This window comes from Podarcis gaigeae (genome assembly GCF_964106915.1).
Source record: "Podarcis gaigeae genome assembly, chromosome: Z".
Lineage (NCBI taxonomy): Eukaryota > Metazoa > Chordata > Lepidosauria > Squamata > Lacertidae > Podarcis > Podarcis gaigeae.
Genome location: NC_139691.1, coordinates 26,107,051 through 26,128,672, shown reverse-complemented (window position 1 = coordinate 26,128,672; position 21,622 = coordinate 26,107,051). Strand labels below are relative to the sequence as shown.

At 43.0% G+C, this 21,622-nt stretch overlaps 1 protein-coding gene across 6 annotated transcripts in view; it reads right to left on the bottom strand.

Moving 5' to 3' along the window:
- The window catches only part of COL4A6 (collagen type IV alpha 6 chain), a 173,224-nt gene that overhangs the window by 73,034 nt on the left and 78,568 nt on the right, over positions 1-21,622 (bottom strand). For all 6 annotated transcript variants that reach the window (XM_083722019.1, XM_083722021.1, XM_083722018.1 and 3 more), the window contains exon 5: positions 468-602. In XM_083722019.1, the coding sequence (XP_083578145.1) occupies positions 468-602 (135 nt within the window). The remainder of the gene's footprint in view (positions 1-467; positions 603-21,622) is intronic.

The window sequence follows — 21,622 nt, the reverse complement described above, 5'->3', positions numbered from 1 at the left end:
CCTCCTGGAGGCTTTCTGCAAAATCTCCCTCTCACTGGTTTCCAATATGCTGCAATGACATTGTCCCAAGTGCTGTGGACGCTGGGAACTGTGATTTCCCCAGGACACCTGGATCTTTAGTAATTACATTTGCCAGGGTCCCTGACACTAAACCACTGCAGGATATAAAGAACCAAATGGTGGTGATGACAGGAACAGGTGTTCATGGCTCAAGTTTTAATCTAAACCAAAAAGAACTTTTTTGGGATTATGGTGCCCAATTCATAATGAAGCCATATGAAATAGCCAAATTTGTATTATGTGCTAGGTAATTGTGATCTTCAGTGATTTTGATACTGCTCTATGTGTACACCATACTTCTACAGGGCATGAACAAGACAGCACTTTGCCATTATTCCAGCAGTAAGTAAGTAAAAACAGGGCTGTCTTTAAGGATTCAGAAAGCTCAGAGGAATGGATAAACTTACCTTATCTCCCTTCAGTCCAGCTGTACCTGGGGCACCTGTGCTCCCTCTCTCTCCCTTTGGCCCCCTCAAGCCTTCTGGCCCAGTAAACCCTGGAACACCCATCCGTCCTTGGTTCCCAATTGGTCCTGGTTGACCCTAGGAGGAAGGGGAGGAAATCCATCTTAAGAGTTTGCAAACAAGCACCTGCCTTGACAAAAAGCACCCCCCAAAAGCATCCAACAGGAAACGACTGAAGGAGGAGTACAACTCATCTGGAGCGCAATGTTCGGTTCTGGGTACCAGAGAAGGGAAACAGAGATGATAAGGGATATGGTTAAGAGAAGTGGATCTGTTTAGCCTTGAGAAGAGATGATGGGGTGCAAGTGTCGACATGAAGCACTCTTCAGCTATCTGAAGGGCTGATATGCAGAAAAGGACAAAGGCATGGTCCCTGATGCTGCTCTTGAGGGAAGGATAAGATCTAATGGGTATAAGTTAAACAAAGATAGTTATGGGGCAGCATCAAGTGTCAGCATGAATGGGCATCTCCTGAGGGCCCACAAGCTGTCAGGGGACCAATTAAGCTTTTACACCATTGCAACCTGCTTGTTCATCTGCACCCAAAGGATTCCTGCCAGAAAAATCTTGCTTGACTTTTCTTTGGTCACAAAGATGCTGTTTACTGAAAACAGTACCTCTGGGATAAAAAAAATATATTGGGGTGGATTTTTAGCAGAAGTTGGTGTAGGCCCCCGATCCATATCAGGAGCACATTCCAGATTTGGGCCCCTGGGCTTCTTCTCCCCCCTCCCCACCAAAGCAAAAGTAACTAGCTGAAACAAACCTTTTTTAAAAAAACAAAAAAAAGACTAACGTTCCATTTCACAAGAGGTCACATTTGTGTAACTCACTTGCTATTGTTTGCAAGTATGTATGTGTCAGGGAACTGCCATCGGAGAGTCAGGTGGTGGAAGGGCTCAAGGAGGCTAGGAGAGCTTCGGATGCGGAGGAAGGAACCAGTAGGGGGAGAGGGAGAGTTCCTGCAGAAACTCAATTGGAGGAATGGCTCCAAGATGTTTCCAGTGAGAACAGCGGGGAGGGCTCAGGACCTCCGCTGGGGACGCCCACTCCACGGAGGAAACTGTCACGCAGAGAATCCAGAAGAAGAGTTTCCGTCAAGGAACTCTTATGTTGGCGTAAATTCCGGAAACGCCCACTGACGGATTCTGCCAGCGACTGAGGTAGCCACGCACCCATGGCTCCTCGGACTGGGAAAGTTTAGGAACTGATGGTAAAGCTTGGAGGATTTAAACGCTTACGCACGAGCAGCCCCTTTTTCCCATTACAGTATGTGTATTTGTGTATGTGAAAATTGTGGTAAGCTTGACCAGTGCTCAAAGCCCTTTAACAGCTGGGGAAGAAACAACAGCTATATGAATAATGCAGGGTGTACTCAAAGTTGTTTCCAAAGTAGACATGAAAGGCCTTGCTACTTTGGTTTGTGGAAATGGCAGGCCACATGAGTTGTCTTAACAGGGGGGGAAATTATGGAAAGGCAGATGGTGCCAAAGTTAGTTCATGTTATGTGTGGTTTTTTAAACTGCACCACAAAATTTAAAAAAAGAATTATCATGTTGTTGTTGTTGTTGTTGTTGTTGTTGTTGTTGTTGTTACTAAAAAGCTAATCCCTGAATTGCATTTCTGCTATAAACTTCAAGGGTTGGAGCAATTTAAATGCAAAAAATTACAATTTTAAATAAAGCCAGAGAACAGTTCAGTGACAAAACCCTACACATTAAACCCCAAAGAGCAGGAAGTCGCCCTACTAAAAGAAATGCAGATTATATAAAAACCAATTATTACAACAAAAAGGGTTTCATCTGTTTGCTAAAATGCTGAAGAGCTAACAAGGAAAGTTACCGGTACCTTAGGTAGGCTATTCCAAAGTGTAGGTGCCACAATCAAAAAGGTCCTGTCCCACACCCTAGAAGATCATTTCAGAACAAGGCAGAACACAGAGATGGCTCTCAGGCCCAAGAACACAAAAAGTCATTGTGGTGTAGTGGCTGTAATATTGGGCCTAGTCCTTGTCAATGGACAGGGATGATGATGGGAGTTGTTACATGATCAAGTTGAGACTCCTACATTGCACACGGTTGGAATAGATGACCCTTGGGATCCTTTCTAACTCAACAATTCTATGATTCTGCTGTTTTAACTTCTGCAGCTTTTATCAGTTGCAGCTTTCAATTACCAAGCAACTGGACTGCAACCGATACATCTGGATCTGAAACACATACCTAAACACAAGTTACCTCTGATTTTTCAGCATGAAATGTATGCTGCCCAGCTAGAAGACTGATGTGCCTTGTCTTCTGTGGATCACAGCAGAGGATCTTGCCCCTTTGCAACACATCACTCAAAGGACATTCTGTCAGGAGTGTGCATACTAAATCCTGGAAATTCCAAGGCTAAGAGAATGGTATATTGAAGTGTGGGGTCCAGCTGTACTTCATAAACTCACAGGAGTTATGTGGTTATGATAAGAAGCGCAGAGTGTTAATAATTTCTAAGGAGACTGGAAATGTTTTAAACTGGATTAGAGTAATAGAGTGAAATGCTTATTTTCCTTTATTTTGAATAAGTTTGATAACATTGGTTGTGTATAAGCAGAATAGCCCTCTGCTCTTGTTAATAAACCAACCAAGACTTTTGTAGCACTTTAAAGATTAACAAATTCATTATGTCATAAGCTTTTGTGCACCATAGTCCACTTCATCAGATGCATCATGTGTAATTCTGGACTGGCAAGCATATGCAGTATACATGCATGGATGAGAGACAAGGGTTTACAGGATAATGAAATGCACACACAAAAAAAGCTTTGATGGTGATGCTTACATGAAAGCAAAATAGTTACAGTGACCAATTAGCAAGACAACCTTACTGCTGACACAAGCTAATTAATGCACACTTGCACACTTAACACGTATGATGAAGGGCCAAAGAAAAAGCTTGCACCTTAATAAATTTATTGCCTATAAATTTCTGCAAAACCCTTTCTCTCAGGGCTCATCCACACTTCTGCTTGTTCAGTGCTTTCTAGGCATGGGTATATGATGTTTTTCATTTGCCTGCCCCCCCCCCGCCCCCCGGTTTACTGCTGTTTACTGCTGAATTGCCTACTGTTTACTGCTGACTAGTGGAAGTGTGGACGAGCCTTAACACTCCCTCTGTTTTTTGCATCAATAGATACAAGTAAGCTCAAAATTATTTTTGTTGTTGATGTTTCTGATATGACTTTTTTTTTTTTGCTTCTTTATGTATTATTAATGAAAATAACCATATAGAGACAGAGAAGGAGAGAGAGAGAAAGAAAGAAAGAGAAAGAGATGTACTAAAGAGGGAGGGCAGTGGGGGCAAGCTGTGAAAATGTGTAGTTAGTAGAAGCCGAACCCTCTTTCACCCAGCCCCTCCCCTCAGACCTTACCAAACCCTTTTCCCTTACCATCATGCTTCCCTCTGAGGCCTCTGATTCAGAGCAGGAGTGGGAGTCACCAAAGGGTGCATTTCTGAGAGTAATGTAACCGTCAACCTCCTTTCCCAGGGAATTCTGGGAATTGTAACTCTCTGAAGGGCATGCTAACAAACTCTCAGCACCCTTAGCAAAATGCAGTTCTCAGGATGCTTTGGGGTAAGACATGACTTTTCAAAGTGGTATGATACTGCTTTCATTTTGTACTGCTGATGGGGACTCAGATCACCCTGAGGGATGTTAGGCTAGATGGGTCTTTGATCTCATCCTAAAGAGGCTTTCTTACGTTCGTATATAATAATGCAACACTGAGGAATGATTGTGAAGGTCGTATCCAAATCTGATTACCGTTAGTTTCAAGAGTTCTACAATGGAGGGATTAAGTGTAGGTCCTGTGTTCTAATCCTAAGAAAGAGAAAAAATGAGTGAAACCTCTGTTTTACTTTGCACACTACAAGAGAGATCTTAATACTGCTTGGAAGATTTATCCCAGTATCCTGGGGTGGCTCCAGCAGCACAAAGACCCAGCGAAATGTTGCTAATCTCCCTCGTAATGTGATTAAACCATGATAATCTAATTCTTATGAATTTCATTTAAATCCTTTTGAAGATGGCTGGCAACAACACTTTCCACCGTAGAATAGAAAGAAACTGGTTAAACCATGGACAACAAAACCTAAGTGGCCAGCCCTTCTGCATTTTTCATTTGCACATTGTTTACATTTATTATATGAGGAACCCCTAAAATGTCAGCTAAGCACATGGCAAAATTTGCTTCCTTAACTGAGGCCCCATCTGCACTATACATTTAAAGCAGTATCATACCACTTTGAGGAGTCATGGCTCCCCCCCCCCAAGGAATCCTGGGAACTGTAGTTTGTCAAGTTTACTGATGGGTGTTCGACAACCTCTATTCCTCTCAAAACTACAGGGATCCTGTAGTGAACAGAAACAATGGACATTTTCTTTTTTATAAGAGCAGTCAAAAGCGCTGGCCTTCCAGCAAAGCCAGTGGAGAGGCCCTCTTCGGTGGTGGAAGTCCCATCTGTCTCACAGCCTGATGGAACCTTATACAGTGGTACCTCGCAAGACGAAATTAATTCGTTCTGCGAGTTTTTTTGTTCTGTGAGTTTTTTCGTCTTGTGAAGCACGGATTCCCTGGGTATTAACAGTTTTAAGAAAAAGGAAACAAACTTGCAAGACATTTTCGTCTTGCGAAGCAAGCCCATAGGGAAATTCGTCTTGCGAAGCAACTCAAAAAATGAAAAACTCTTTCGTCTTGCGAGTTTTTCGTCTTACGAGGCATTCGTCTTGCGAGGTACCACTGTAGCTTGGGCAAGTCCTTCTTTCAGCTGCAGCGCACTAGAGCACAGTTCTGACACGTCTCAGGTGGGCGCCATTGCAGGTTGGCTCCCCCCGCCTGTTTCTTGCCTTTATGTAATTCAGAGAAGCCCAAAATGAACATTTCAAGTCAAAACAGAAGCTAACTCCACCTAACTCCTAACCGCTCCTAGCTGCGATTGGTCAAAATACGGGATGGGGCCAATTCGTATTTCCTTTTCTTCAATCTGTCTCCCATGTACCAGCAGCAAGCTTTCCAGCCAGGCCTCTACCATTGCACACATGCACACTGTGCAAGGGCTCTTCTGAGCTGCCCTAGCCACCTGCCTAAATCTAAGAGAACGAGGGAGGTGGGGGTTACTTGACTTGCACTAGAACCAGGGGTGACCCCCAAATCAACTAGAGGGACAACTTGCTGTAGTTCTAAGCACCTCTGTGGGGAGTTAACAAGGCTGTTGACAAACCAGCATCTGTTCAGGGCTGCCGCAAGTTACCCAGCGACTTACAAGCATCCTCAAGGCGTGAGCTAACAGCAGAAATGTGTTGCGATGGGTAGACTCAAGTATCATATCATATCAGAGAGAGAGAGAGAGAGAGAGAGAGAGAGAGCGCTTTGTTTGTGTACAGGTTGTGTACAGGTTTCAGTCCCCTGCATTTCAAGGTAGGGATGTGAAAGACCCCTGTCTGAAATCCTGGCGAGCCACTGGTAGTCAGGGTAGAGTCTACTCAGTAGACAAAATTGGGCTACATGGACAAATCGTCTGACTCATTTATTTATATACCCATTTATGGGTTTTGTGCTGAATGTCACTGCCTATACCAATCTTATACAGTGGTACCTCGGGTTAAGTACTTAATTCGTTCCGGAGATCCGTTCTTAACCTGAAACTGTTCTTAACCTGAAGCACCACTTTAGCTAATGGGGCCTACTGCTGCTGCCGTGCTACCAGAGCATGATTCCTGTTCTCATCCTGAAGCAAAGTTCTTAACCTGAAGCACTATTTCTGGGTTAGTGGAGTCTGTAACCTGAAGCATATGTAACCTGAGGTACCACTGTATTTGTGCTACCAAATGATTCTGTGTATATCTTATATAGTTCAAGTGAAGAACTTTTTTTAAAAAACGACACCACCATCTGATTTTAATATGCATCTTGGGAACACAACCTGGAACAAAAGGGAAGCACTGTCATATTTGGTTCCTTTTTCATGTCAAAATGGCTTGTGTGTAATTAACGAACCTCCCAGGGCTTTAGGGTTTTGTTTCATTTTTGCTGTTGTTTACAGTAGTGTTTGCCTAGCTCAAAACCAGAAGTTACTATACATTCCAGTGACCCCCTGGGTTTGTTTTTTTTACTGTGGAAAAAACAATTAAAATATAATCTTTGAGATAACTGCACTAAATAAGTTTCAGTACAGACATTCGCAGAGCTTTCCCCACAAAGTTCAAAGTGTTTCCAGTTGCTGTAATAGTGTAGTAGTTAACATTGCAATCCTACCCATTACTCAGAAGTAGAACTCTCACTGTGCTCAATAAGGCTTTCTCCCAGGTTGAATGTGCATAGATTTATTTATTTATTTATGGGAAAATGTATATTTAATTATTATCTCAAGTCTGTTTTGCCATAAAGATGCAAACATGATAATTCACTCACAAGTAGTCCTACTGAGTCTTAGCTGTGACATCTGGCCCACAGGAAAAAGAGTCTTCCAGAAGATTTGTAAATTATTGTGATATGGACACAACATCAGCAAAAATGCAGGCAGTAGCTAGAATCCCATTTTCCATGGTGGCTAAATGGGTGCTTACAGGAAGCCCACCAAGCAGGACATGAGCGCAATGACCCCTCTATCAATGTCATTACTCAGCAATGTACAGTGTAATATACATTACCTATGGACACACAATTATATAGCATGTGTGTGTAGATAGGCAGACAAGTAATACCCAGTGCTGCATGAGTGGATTTCCTTTTGCTGGCTGCCCCATGCCCCTGCAGTACCTTGCAAACCCACCCAATCTGCTCCAGAGGGTTCCCCCAGCCCTCTGAAGCAGATCTGGTGGATTTGTGAGGGGCTGCATGGGGGAGGAGAGGAAAGCAAAAGGGAGTCTCATTGGGTAAGCATAAACTTCGCAGTGGTTCTCAACCTGTGGGTCCCCAGAGGTTGTTGGACTACAACTCCCATCATCCCTGAGCTCTGGCCTTGCTAGCTAATGGTGATGGGAGCTGTAATTCAACAACCTCTGGGGACCCACAGGTTGAGAAAGGCTGCATGCGCATACACAGCACTGAGGTGGGTGTGGGAAAATTCTATTTTATTAATTTGCTTTAGAGCACAAATAAAAATAGAAGCATATATTCAAAATTACATTCCTTAGGGACATTGCAAGCTGACCTATACCAAGTCAGATGCCGTTGCCACAGACTGACAGTGGCCTCAAATGACTTCAGGCAGGTATCTCTCCCAGCCCTACCTGAAGAGGCCAGAGGGATTGAACCTGGGAACTTTTCTATGCGGAGCTTGTGCTCTGCCACTGAGCTGCAGTCCTTGCCCCCCACCCCAACCATTTGGAAACACTGTCCAGGCTTATGCAGAATTTAACATTTGCAAACTGATGCCTCAGGCAGTGGGGGAAGGGGACACAAAACAAAACAGCCCCCTGTTTTGCTTTTTACACTGTCAGGGGAAAGTGGCAAGTGAGTGAAATCCCACCATGCACCCCTGCCAAGTCTAGCAGCGCTGTTTAATTGGGGTGGGCGGTGGGGGATGGGGATGAAGCATTACACATACACTTTTTCCTTCCCAAGAAATGAGTGGGTAGGGTCACCCCTCCCCCCTGAAAGAATGGGGCAGGCGCCAAGTGTGTTCACTGTGGCTGATCTCCACTGCCTGAGCCTGCAGTCCTCGTGCCACCCGCGAGGATCAAACTCAGGCGGGATCAAATGCCCTAAGCAACATCAGAGATGTGGAGGGATAGCTCTAGGCCAGCAGGAATGCAGATAACTTGCAATTACATGAGATCTCATTCATGGATTGTCAAATTAGCAGAGGTTGGCAAGCGCTCCTTACCTCCTCTTAATTGAGAGCAAAAATGAGCTCTGGCATAGCACTTTGGAATGAAAGGAACTAGAGATATGTGAGGAATTTGCCCTTTGTTTTAAGAAGCATGGACAGTTAACATGGATGTCAAAACACACAGGGCTTGGTGAAATTCTAGGGGATAAAACCACTGTAAAAGGGGCTGGCTCATGTGGCAACAGCATTGCTCGAAACCACACTTTAAAAAGAAAAGAAAAGAAAATGGAAAGCTTAAAACTTGTGCATATGAATCTTTCATCTCTGAAAGCCAGCTCCCTGCCACTCCCTGGCACTAATCTAACCATCATATAAGGACATTACAACAATTAGATGATGAGTAAAATTCCTTATCTCACTCCTGGAAGAATGATGAAACCATTTTTACAATTATTATTATTTTAGATAGTCCACAGCATTTAGATCAGATAGATTAACAGCAAATTACTGTACTTGTTGCACATTCCATCCTGAAATGTGGCAGGGTGGACAAACAAGGTTACCAACTTCAAATTTATATTTTATATCATATGCAGTCATTTGATTTAATCTTGTCTTCAAGAAACTTGTCTTGTTGATGTTAATGCTGCCCACCTGCAGGGTTTTAAGACATGACAGCTCTCCCAGCAATGAAGTTTGGCTGTGGGTGCGGGGATTTGAATGTTCTAATTTCTACAGATTCACATATCAAAAGCATTTGTAGTGCACACCATTTATTAAGCGTTGGAAACAAGGCAGCGAAAGTCACACAATGCTATAACCCACACACAGTTTTATTTTGTGCACCCATCCAAAGTTCTCGACCTGTCTTTTTCTTTGGATTTTGACCACTTCATCCAAAGGTGGCTAACCTGTTGCCCTCTAGATGTTCTCAGACTTTAACTCTCCCATGAACCTGAGTCAAACATAGACAATTGTCAGTGATGATGGGAATTGTAGTCGGGCAACATCAAGAGGGCCAAAGCTTGCCCATTCCCAGTCTAATCTCAAGTGAAACCTAATAATCATCCCATCATCTTTGACCACTGGTGGTGCTTAACCCCCCCCCCAAAAAAAACAATACTTTTTGCAGTTCGGAAAGTGATGAGGAAATGCTTTGAAAATGTGGGGTGAATGAATTATTAATAGAAAGACCCCAGAATCAAATTAGAATGAAACAAAATTAATGCTCTTTGTCAACCCTCTATTGCTCAGAACAGACAGAGTAAGCTTTGTGCAAGTAAATTAATATGAATGTTTTAAAAGCAGATAGTCTTGAGGAGGCTAGTCTAACCCAGACTTCTGCAACCTGGTGTCATATGAACATAGGATGCTATGTTATACAGACTCTTGGCCCTTCTATTGCAATATTGTCTAAACTAACAGCGGTCTTCCAGGTATCATATAAGGGACATCAGCGCTTTTTTTCTGGGGGGTACGCATACCCTTAAAAAAATTGTGAATCTTTGTACTTTTGTCCATTTACTGTATTTATTTTTCCCAATTTTAACTATAAAATGGTGATTTTATTATTAGAAAATAGGCACAGGGGGACATTATCAATTCTACCTGGAGAGGGCCAATGGTCAGGGATAGTGGAGTTAGTTTTGAAACCTCTGTCTGCAGAAGGCTTATGTGACTGGCAGACCTTCTATGACTAATGAAAGCACAAACAGGTAAGCACTCTTCATGCCTCTCCAGAGGAGCCCCCTCACCTTTGAAAACCCCTGCTCCACAGAGCACTCTTGCCATCTCTCCCTCTCTGGTATTTGGACTGACTGTGCCAACTCTCCATTCCAGAGCCCAGCAATGCCTTTTATGGTCTGATAGATTCAGAGTTGCCTGATCTACTTCAGCTCTGGTGAGAGGTCATCTAAACCCACTTTATCATTCCCTGAGCCAAATTGCTCACTGGAGACTGCATTTTAAAAGTATAATTAAAAATGTTTGGGCAGCGAGCTGACAGAAAAATGGCACCCAGCAAAGCACTGCCAGTCCTGTCCCGTTCCACCCCCCTCATTTCTTTTTTTATAGCATTATGCTTTTCATGCATAGGGCATTTATTCTTTGATTCTATTCAATGCTCCTTTTGGGACTTGTTTCCATGTCTCTCATTTGAAATCCTCGAGCTATGAAGTGGGTCTGTTAATTCTGGTAGTGTTGATCATAAAGCAACCTCTGCTTTTAACTATGGATCGTTATGACGACTCTCATTTTACATACCCAAGAAAAAGAAGAAGTGTCCAGGGAAAAGAGGACATATGGCAACCCTACGTTACGATCATTTTGAAACAAAACTTTAAGGGAAGGCAAAACACAATCAGTTCAATAGGGGATGGTTTATAATTTATAAACAGTACTCAGAGGTCACATCGTACCCCCTGCATCCCATTCAACTATAGGGAGCGAATACCAGAATACAGTGTTTATACTTGCTTCTCAATGAGTCTTGAGATGGCTACATACTCCGTCCTGCACAGGTTTAATGATGGCTGCTTACTGCTTTTATGTTCACTCTGTATGTTCACAAAAGTAATAACAAATGTTTCCCAGAGGTTGCTGTTCATGGTGTACAACTATTATAAAGCAATTCAAAGTATTATTTGTCTCAAGAGTTAACTGCAGTGTTGCCCTTAAGCTGATAAAACGATGAATGAACACATGAATGGGAAGGAAACTGAAACCTTGATTAGTCTTGGATTGTCATGTTTCCTTTGAGGCATTCATAACCTAAGGAATTTGCCTTATTCTAGGTTGAACTGTTTGCCCACCTAGCATTGTACTGTCTATTTTGACAGGCAGCACCTCTTCAAATTGTCTCAGTCACAGGCCTTTCAGATTGCCTAATAGCTGATATTTTTGAAATAAACAAAACTGGAGGTGTTCGTGATACCACTGAGATATGGTCCCATTGCAGTGGAAGGTAGTTGGATCCAGTAACATTCAACACAGATCCTTGCACGGAAGGGAATTGTCAGTGCATCTGATGCTGACACTGCCTCACCTCCACCTCCCCAGCAGGTATGGGAACCCACATTGAACAGGAAGGTCAGGATTGCAATTGATTTTGCACCCCACCCCCCAGCATTACAGACTGAGCTACAATACAGATTGGGCTACAGAAATATCTCCACAATAAAGGTCCATCTCTTCACACAAGTGATTCAGCTCTCTTCCAGTTTAGTAGAAGCTTATCTACACATTCTAGCCCACTAGGCCTCTCTCCTGGAAGGAGCTAGTGACCAAAAATGTAAGTTCTGCTCAAAGCAATGGGACTTAATTATATTATGCTTAGTGGACTACAGGAGTGATCCAGTGCAGTATTATTATTATTTAACTAATATATATATACCAAGTACTTGACAGAATACCTTTAAGCAGTTTACAAAGATCTAAAATGTTCAGTAACACTCTGCCAATAAAAGTAAACATTAAAAAACAAATTAACATAAAATGATAAAAATACAGTACATAAATAAGCAATTTTAAAACACACACACATATATATATATAAATAATTAATAACAATAATTCATTTTAAAATTACATGCCAGGATAGGTTTGCTGAAACAGAAAGTTTTTTTAGTCAGCATGAAAATAATTCAGCCAAAGGTACCTGCTTAATATCAATGGGCAGGGAGTTCCAAAAAGTAAATGTTCCCACACTGAAGGATTTATTCCCTACAAGTGCAGAATGAACATTTTGTGGCATTTGTATTAAAAAAACCCAGATAAAAAGTACTCCCTAACCCCGCAAAGGGATTGTGAGATGATGCTATTGAACAAAAAGCCATATTTCTTTAATCTGTACACAGAGGAATGCCTCTTACAGTTCCCCCATTTATGTAGATCCAACTGAGATAGTTATTGTCCAGTTCTGTGCAACCCTCATCACCAGTCTTATAGCAGGGATGAGGAGCATGTGGCCCTCCAGATGTTGCTGGACTACACCTCCCATCATCCTTTACCACTGGTTGTGCTAGAAGGGGCTCATGGGAGTTGGAGTCCAACAAATATCCAGAGCGCTACAGATTCCCAGCCCTGCCCTAGGGCCTGTAAACTGGGTGGAACTAGTTATATCTCTTTTGATTTCAACAGAGGAAAGGGCAGCTCCAGCCAGCCAGCATGACTGTTTTCTAGACAAGCTTATGCTAATATAAATTGTTAGTTTTCAAGGTGTCACAGAAGCAGACTAAACAAGAATAGGGCTGGACTTTCTGAGGGGAAAACAACAACCATAATTTGGGAAGTCAAATGTCTCCAACCCAAATACCCAAGAAAATGAAGTTTATGCAATCTTTCTTCTCAAGTGGAGTACGCTAAACAGGGTAATAGTGAAAATGAACAAATCCTTCACTGGAATTCCCACTGGCTAAGGTTTATAAAATAAATGATTCATTCCAGTGGTGCTTGTCATCACTTAAATTGTATGTCTAAGTCCTTGGACCTTTCATTACGTGGCTGTATTAACACTCCAAAAAGGCTGTTCGTTCCATTTGTTGGTATAAAGTGCACTTCCAGTCTGCTTAATCTTTGATGGACAGGCCTGATTGTTCCTGAAATCCCTGGCTATACAATACAACAAAGGCTTAAAGGCCTTTCTGGGCCTGGGCTACTACCCACAATGCACTGTGCTTCCTGTCCCTGTAGGGCTGGAATTCATGACCATGCAAAATGCTCAATCACACACTAGGCCAGGGCTTAAGCTGGGCTCTTTGTAGAGCAGCATCTAAGGTCGGGAAGAAGATTTTAACTGTCAGGGCTTGGTGCTCATTGGCTCATTGATGAGAGGGAGAAGGAAATGCAGAGACACAAGATCACCAGCGGATGGTGTGTAGCTAACAGCAATCTGGCTCTGATAACAGGGGAGCCTGTTGGCTGGACTCCCATTCGTGGCTTAAGGGAGTTTGATATGGGACCCTAAGGGGTGGCTTATCTCTCCAAACCTGAACAGCAATGCCTAAATAGCAACTGTCTTGTGCTCCCATAGAAAGGAGGAACAGAGTAAATACTTTCTCAACTACTCATCCGTCACACAAGAGGTCTGGAAGCAAGCAAAACCTTGAAAAGTGCCAAAATCTACTCTTTGGTTTTGTCAATACTCCAAAAAGAAAGAATGTGAAGTATCTCAGTGGAGCAGTTTTGCCATCCATCCTAAGAAAAGCACAAGGGTGGGTTTCATTGCAACACACCTCCAGATGCTTTGGTAGCATCTGGAATGTAAAAATGTAAGAAGAGCTCTGCTGGATCAGACCAAAGCCCATCTAGCTCAGGACCCTATTTCCTGTGATGGCCAAACAGATATGTAGGAGACACCCACAAACCCTACTGGTATTAAGAGGTACACAACTCCTACTGATATTAAGAAGTACACAACTTCTGCACCTGGGGTTCCACTGAATTACCACAGTGCCCATTGATAGACATCTGCCATGAATTTATCCAGTCCCTGAAAGAACCAAGTCTGGGTAGAATGAAAGATTAAACATTCTGCAAAGATGGCCTAGTCCATGCCACCTCAAGATCAGGTAGCACTTCTGGTCACCCCAAACAACATGTTTAAACCTCTTCTTTTAAGCACAGGGTTTGGGTATCTCTAAAGCACTATGAGTCTCAATGAACAGAAATTCACCACATATGGATTGAAATTCACCATATTTTGATTAAAACCAAGGCAAAACAGATTTACAAAACATGCTGGTGTGTGTGTGTGTGTGTGTGTGTGAGAGAGAGAGAGAGAGAGAGAGAGAGGGTGGTGGTGGTGGTGGTGGTGGTATATAGGTCAGGGTGTTGCACCAGGACCTAGGAGGCCAGGGTTCAACCTCCACCCTTGGCCATAAAGCTTGCCCTTGTGCCAGTCACTCACTCTCAGCCTAAGAACATCCAGAGAGCTTCATGACCAAGTGGAGATTTGAACCTTGATCTCCCAGGTCCTAGTCCAACATTATAACCACTACACCACACAATACAAATTTATGAACGTTTATTCAATTAACTTAAACTAGGGGCTCAGTTACGTAGCCATTTTCCCCATCACTTTCCCTCGGGAAAGCCCACTGTTTAGCCACTGAATCAGAGCAAATGCCAATCGGATTTTCTCTGGATTGATGTTTGCTCTGGTTTTGTGCGAAACAGTGGGTTTCCCAGGGGAAAGCAGCAGGGCAAAGGCTAAATCGCTTGAACCCATGAGTAGAAAGCACAGGAGATGGAGAAAACCACTTGAACCTGTGTTTTTGAGGCACAGGACGAGCTGAATTTGGACAAGCCTCCCCCCCCAGTTAATCAGCTAAGAATACCCTCAACCAGTAGTAGCCTTGCTTATATTATCTGTAAAAGAAGCAGCATTTTAAACAGATAAGGGTGGCCTCAGGACACACCTTAGCCACAGACACGTTGGCATTAACAAGCCCTCCATCAGAGAAAGCCTAGCATTCCATGGCATTCCAATCATACTCCATTCAGAATGAAATGCTGTCAGCAGCAAACGCTTATGCATTCTCTGACTTTGCTGTGATATCTGAGCAAAACACTGGCCTTTAGTCAGCCAGAGGGGCTATTCTGCTCTTGTGTTTGAGCACAAAGTATCATGGGGAGAGATCCCTGTGCTGAAGCATGCGGCTGAGAAGCAATGAGGAACTTCCGCATTGCTGTTTTTAATTCAGTCGCTACAGTTGCCACTGCTGACACCAGTCACAAAGTTCACTTGGCTGATCCAGTACCAGGAGGGGCATTGCCGGCACTCCATCGCCAGCTGGAAAAGGCCACCTCTGAGTCTATACTTCACATTGGAAGCAGAAGATACACAACGATAAGAGGAAGGAACCGACCTATCTTCAAAATTTGCACCAATGGAGGGGATGTAAAAGAATGAGAGGAGAGGAAACAGATAACTGGGTCCACACCCACACCATACATTTAAAGCAGAGCCTTCCAAACTGTGTGTTGCAACACGTTACGTGTGTCAGCTGCGGTGTGTGGGTGTGGAACACGAATGCTCCCCGCGCTCCTCCTGGGGCAGTAATGGGGTTAGTTTAACCTCCAGTTTGCTAATAAAACTGAATTAGTGTCTCATGAAATAAAACATGTCTAAAAAGTGTGTCACCAACATGAAAAGTTTGGAAAGCTCAGATTTAAAAGTTTAACCTTTATGGTTTCTCTCAAACAACAATGGGAATGGTAGTTTGTAAAGGGTGCTGGGAATTGTTGCTCTTATATTTATGCTTTGCCTTTTGAAGTTCCCTATCTTGGATTAATGAAGATACACCCAAGAAGGTGGTGGATGGAAGTTGAAGGACCTTGCTTGAGAGGCAGTGTAGAGAGGACTTGGTCCCCAGCAGGTGGATCATTCAAAGTCCTAAAACAAGAAGCTAGAACAGCAGATGGTTCCAAACAGCAAGGAGCAATTCATGATCAAGGAAATGGCAGGCAGCTTTCTGGAGGTGCTGCTGCTACTACTAAAAAGTTGATTTATGGGGATATTTGGGGCACATTGGATCCCCCACAAAATCTACAGAAGAACTGGGAATGACAGTGGGAAACTGGAAAATAAAATATAGCAAAACGGGGTTTTAAAAACCTGCTACTACCACCTAGTGGTTTTGTGTTGTTGTTTTTTGCAGGGTGGGGAAAGGCACAACAAACATTTTTTTGAGAGGGTGACAGAAACCATACCTCTCAACAGAGTGCTTTTGGGGGGGCTGCTATGACATGCGAATCACATGACTCACACAGACATGCAGCCCCGGAAGATGGCATCCCGGTTATTTTGCCACAACACTTTGGAGAGTATGCAGATACAAGTTCTAGGGCAATTCAGTTTTAAGTATGTCTCAGTGCCCTTCCTCTTGCAGGACTTAATTGAAATAGACTAACAGGTTGCCTGGCACAGAAACTGAGTACCAAAACAGTTCATACTCAACCTCCAGTGTTGGATCATGTTGCCCTTATACATATGCTAAGCCCCACCCCAGATCAAGATTATTGGTAATGTTTATTTTACTTAGACAATGTATATAGTACTTAATTACAATCTTCTCTCTGCAATCTACAAGGAAAGCAATACCATGAAAAGAAAAAAAAACATTAAAACTATATTTTGGGGTGTCCTCTTAGTTCCTATTTACCCTGCTCTATGATAAAAGTTGTAATGAAAACTCCAGATTCTGCCCCAATAAATGCACAGGCAAGATGCAATATAACCTTCCACCACCAAGAAAGGAGGGATTACCGGTACTCAACAGTTCTTATCATTTTGGGATTTTTGGCCCAAGACTCTGCATACAGCACCCATGAACATTTAAAAAGTGAGGTTGAAACTAGCTGTGCTTATCTTAGTACATTGTACAGAGTATTTGGATACTGATTCAGACAGAGAAAGCATTTTCCTTGCATATTTCCTATACATCTGGCAAATCTGTATCAGTCACCAACATATTTCCTCTTCCAAGGCAGAACCCTTCTAGAAGCAGTGGAAAACAGCTGGCAAATGAGTTCAAAACTGCATGCAAACCCAGGAGCTTAGGAATAAATCCTCATGGGTTCTGCCAGACTGACTATGTGCAGGTTGAAGATTGTAGAATCAGTTCAAATGTTTGCAGCTTGAATGAGTAGCTTGAAAAGAAATGTCCTGAGGACATTCAGTGGGGGAGATTTGTCTGAACAACAGTGCTTGAATAGTTTCAAGGGCCATTACATACGTAACCTGAAGCAGGCTATGTTTTCTTAACTCAGATTCCACTCACTTTCAAAGCACCATGTACTATAACGACGCTGCCTTGCAGACACCCTCTTCCTTCGTGATTTACCCTTTCTTCCATTTTTTTATACATGCCCTTATTACCTCTCAGCCCATCTGTGATCTCCTTCTGCAACCACACTGGTTTCTTTAAATGCCTCCCACTGCAGTGACTCAGACAGAGGTCAGGTAAGTGCCACAGCCCCACCACCTCCTCTACTGCCAGAACAAGCCCTACTGAATGGGGGCATACAACAGTACTTTCACAAGTCGCCCACTCATTCAAAGAGGAACACCCCAGGAGATTGGGGGTGCATTCAGACATAGAGTTTGTTGTGCACGTTTTACTGACTGCAGTGCTAATGCTCCTGTTCTGGGTTCTAATGTTTCTTTTACACTGCATTACCTGTTGCATTATCTATTTTTTGACTGATACACCACCACGTGGTACTAAATTTTACATGGCGGTAAAGGCCATATGCCAGAATCCCACTACAGTTCTTGTTATGTTAAATTGCAATGCAAAACTCCTGCAATTTTCCAGGTGACCAGAGTCGCGAAAAGATTTTTTTTTTTCTGGAAGCAAATACTACGAATATTATTTCTCAACTTCTACTAGTTTCCCAAAAGTGACTGTTACATCATGTGATAGATCACACAAAACATGGAAAATATCAGGTAAGGAAACACTGTGAAAATTGAATAAAGTTCTGTTCGAATGCAGCCTCAGTCTTTAAGACGATTGCTTAAATGTTGGGAATTTAGATGCAAACCTTCCCATAAAGTTGTGCTGAAAGGACCCCAGGTGTCCTTCATCCTAAGAATGCATGAGTCTGTTGAGATTCAGAGTAAACAAGCTAGCTCTTTTATAAATATTTAACAGAATGCTGGCATCGTCAGCAGAACCAGGATTCTCCCCAATTAAGACCAATTCCTTGCATGACACACTGTTAAGACAACTTTTCACTGTTCAGCAAATATTTATGATGTACTTTGTTGATATCCTAATGTACATTAGGATTGTATCCTAATGTAATGAAACCAGCGGAGGTGGACTCATATGCCTGCTCAGACCATGGATACATGTTTTATTAGTACATGAGTCACTTGTTGAGAATCCTCTTTACAGGAGGTCCTTTTTGAACCAACACACACATGTGGCAGTTTATGGTAGTGGTGCCCAAACAGGATATGCATGCTCCTGCTAAACACAGAAGCTTAGTGTGTTAGGGGAGGGGTAGTATCCCTGGTTGGGGAAATGTTGCAGTCCTTCTGGGATAGTTTGTCCACCTTTGGTCTCCACCCTGCCCTCAGCTCTCACCTGTGGTTCCTAGAAGTTGTCAGCATGTGACAGTGGCCACACCCTGAGAACGGCTAAAACAGGTGAGGGTAGCTGATAGGCCTCAAACCACAGCTGTCAACTTTTCCCTTTTCTTGCGAGGAATTCTATTCGGAATAAGGGAATTTCGCTTTAAAAACGGGAAACGTTGACAGCTATGCCTCAAACCCCCAGTAAGCTAGGAAATTCCCCTGCATGCGAAGATGGGCTCCGGTGGATTGAGCAAACCACAGGACCAATAGTGGGTCCAACAGTCAAGAAGGCAATTTCTGCACATGCTGTGTAGAGAGAAGTGAGGGGCAGATGGTGTTCATCACCCTGGGAAGGCAGCCTATCTAGAAGAAGGAGAACTCTGATTCTAAACCTCTGCTACCTTGTGAGGTATCTTCACGGGAAGATATTTCTTTGATAAACAGGCAACAAAGGGGAAGATTGGCCTAACAGCTAATTCCTGTGCTTTCAATTAAACTGCTTAAGATGGGATTTAAACTCTGCTCAGCCCCATGCGTCTAAATGCAAGTGTTAAGCTGATCCTTTTGTCTGTTAACCCAAATACATGGGTCTGCAGAGGGATAAAATATAGTTAATTATATTCCCTCATCTACCTAATAAACCCATCAAGTAAAACATCTGGAGACCCAAGAGTGAGGACTCACAGCTGTTTTAATGTATGGATACAATCAGATCACAGCTCTCAAGTGAACAGCAAAACATTTAAATTCTTTTGTATTGCCACATTCTTTTAAAATATAAAAGCAGATTTATTTATTTTTTGTTCTCCACATCAGAGAAAAGTCTCCCTTAGTATAACCAGGACTGACATCAGCACCCAAACTCCCCATGCCCTCCCTGTCAAGGCCCACTGACATCAATGCCTTCTCTGTGCTGGGCAACTGCATTGAGGAACTGCCATTTTAAATTTCCCACAATGCACCAGAGCAATATGATTTCATCAATAGGTAAAGCTTCTTGTGGGCAGAGGGGCTGCAGACAACTTGATTTGTATAATACTTAATATGTTAAAAATATATCGAAGTAGTAAACAAAAAACAGAAGCAACAACAGACAACTTAAACAAAAGATTACAAAAATACACAGCTACATATAAAATGTTACATTAATACAAAGTTACTAATATATATAAATCAATATCCATTCATTTTCCTTTTGGCACACCCTCCCTCTTGGCCTCTGGGTTCTTAACCAGGGTCCAAACAAACTCTCAGTTCACCCCAAAACTCTGACAATGAGAATAATTCCTGTAAACAGCAGGCAGTACCCTAGTCTCTCACTCTAGACTTGCTTTTTATGGGCAGGCTCAAAGTGGAAAGTCCTTCCTTGCCTGCAGTTGTGTCCCATTCAGCTACATGTGCCACACCCAGTTCCAGGTAAAGCAAGTTTGCTGAGTTTCCCAGGAGGTCCAGAGGACGGGGAAAGGGCTCTTTCTGCTCACAGCTCTTTCTTTACCCTCTGTCCTCTCCTCCAGTTGCTTGGCAACCCAAAAATAATCAACCCAAGTTGGTAAACCATCAAAAAGGAAAATGGTGGCTGCACCACTGATGTAACCCACCTCAGATCAGAGTACCAACACTTGTGGGTCCTGTCCCACTGGTGGAAGAACAATGCTATCAGGCACAGATTACAGACGCGATTGCCATGTTCACAGGTGATGATCTGCATCCAGCTCAGAGATGACAGAAGAGGAGGCAGCACCTGAAGAGCCATCACCTCTGCTCCTGGACCATCCAAGCCAGAGCATGAGCCTTTAGCTAACTCCTCTGGTTTACAGGACACAGCTCATAGGTAACTCTCAGCATCCCTATGCTCTATGAGCCAGCGGGTGCAGAATAGAGCTATGGCCCTTCATGCAACATATAGCTCCTGTTAGGCTTGCCCCTCTAAGTGGCTATCAGATTGGCCACTTTATCATGCCTTAAACTGCTCACTCTTGGGAAAGTTCTTGCCAATCCTGGCTCCAGGGAGCTCTCCTGGGTTGGCCTAGGCAACTCACCATACTTGCGCCTGTTCTTCAAGGCCTAACAACTTAAATTGTGAGTGCCACAGACTCTTAACTGACTGCCCCGTCCTTTTCCTAAAACAGGACAGGGATGACCTCCAGAGCCAGCTCCCTATGTCTCAAGGCTCAGGCCTGAAATATGTGGATAATTATTTTTAAAAAAACCTTGTGCCTTTAAGTATGCACAGAGTGTTTCATCAATGATCCTCCCACAATCTGGGCTTAAGGGAGTGCAGCTGAGGTTCTGGTCCAGAGATAAGCAAAATAGAATTGGCAGTTTTCTCTCTCTCTGCTGAAGAAAAAGTGCACAGTCTGAGCCACACCTCTCCAGATTTCCAAGCGTGCAAGTTTACATTCCCCAATATGAGCACCTATTTGTGTGGCCTTGCGGTTCAGCTTGGGGTGGGGGGCAATGGCAGTAATTCTGTCAGCTCTCACCCATCCAAATTTGCAATGCCTTTCATAGCCTGATCAGCTTAAATTCAGGAAAACCACACCAACCACAGCACTTGTTAAGTAATCCAGCCCTGATGAAAAGCAGCCTCTTGCTTGGATATTTTTCCTCTCTCCCGCAAACTCTATGGAAGGGAGAGAGGCTGGTGAGAAGTGGTTAAACAGCCGTTCTGGGGATTCTAAAACCTTCACTTACACAAATCTACTGTTTATTTTATGCCCATTCCCAGCCCAACTTCTTTTTTACAAATAAAATAAATATAAAAACTCTTTAAAAAATTCTTGGCAGGATTGCAGCAGCAAAGAAGTGAAAATCCCAGGATGAATTATTTCTCATAAGTGACGGCAACAGGAACGGGGTACAAAGTAAATTATTTATATGGCAGAGTATTTTTAACATGGTCAAGCTGACCTGCACTGTGGAAAGGCAAGATCATCTGTGCCAAATGAACCCAAAGATCCACTGTGGCTTAGCACATCTCACAACCATTTCTCAAGATCAAGCCACACGAGAACTGTGGTTCAAAACTCTCCATCAGCTTAGAAGCAGAACACATGTTTTGAATACAGAAGGTCTCAGGTTCAATCACTGGCTACTCCAGTTAAAAGGGCCAGGAAGCAGGTGATGGAAAGACCCTCCTCTGCCTAAGACCCTAGAGCACTACTGCCAGTCAATACTGGTTTAAACCATCTCTCAACAA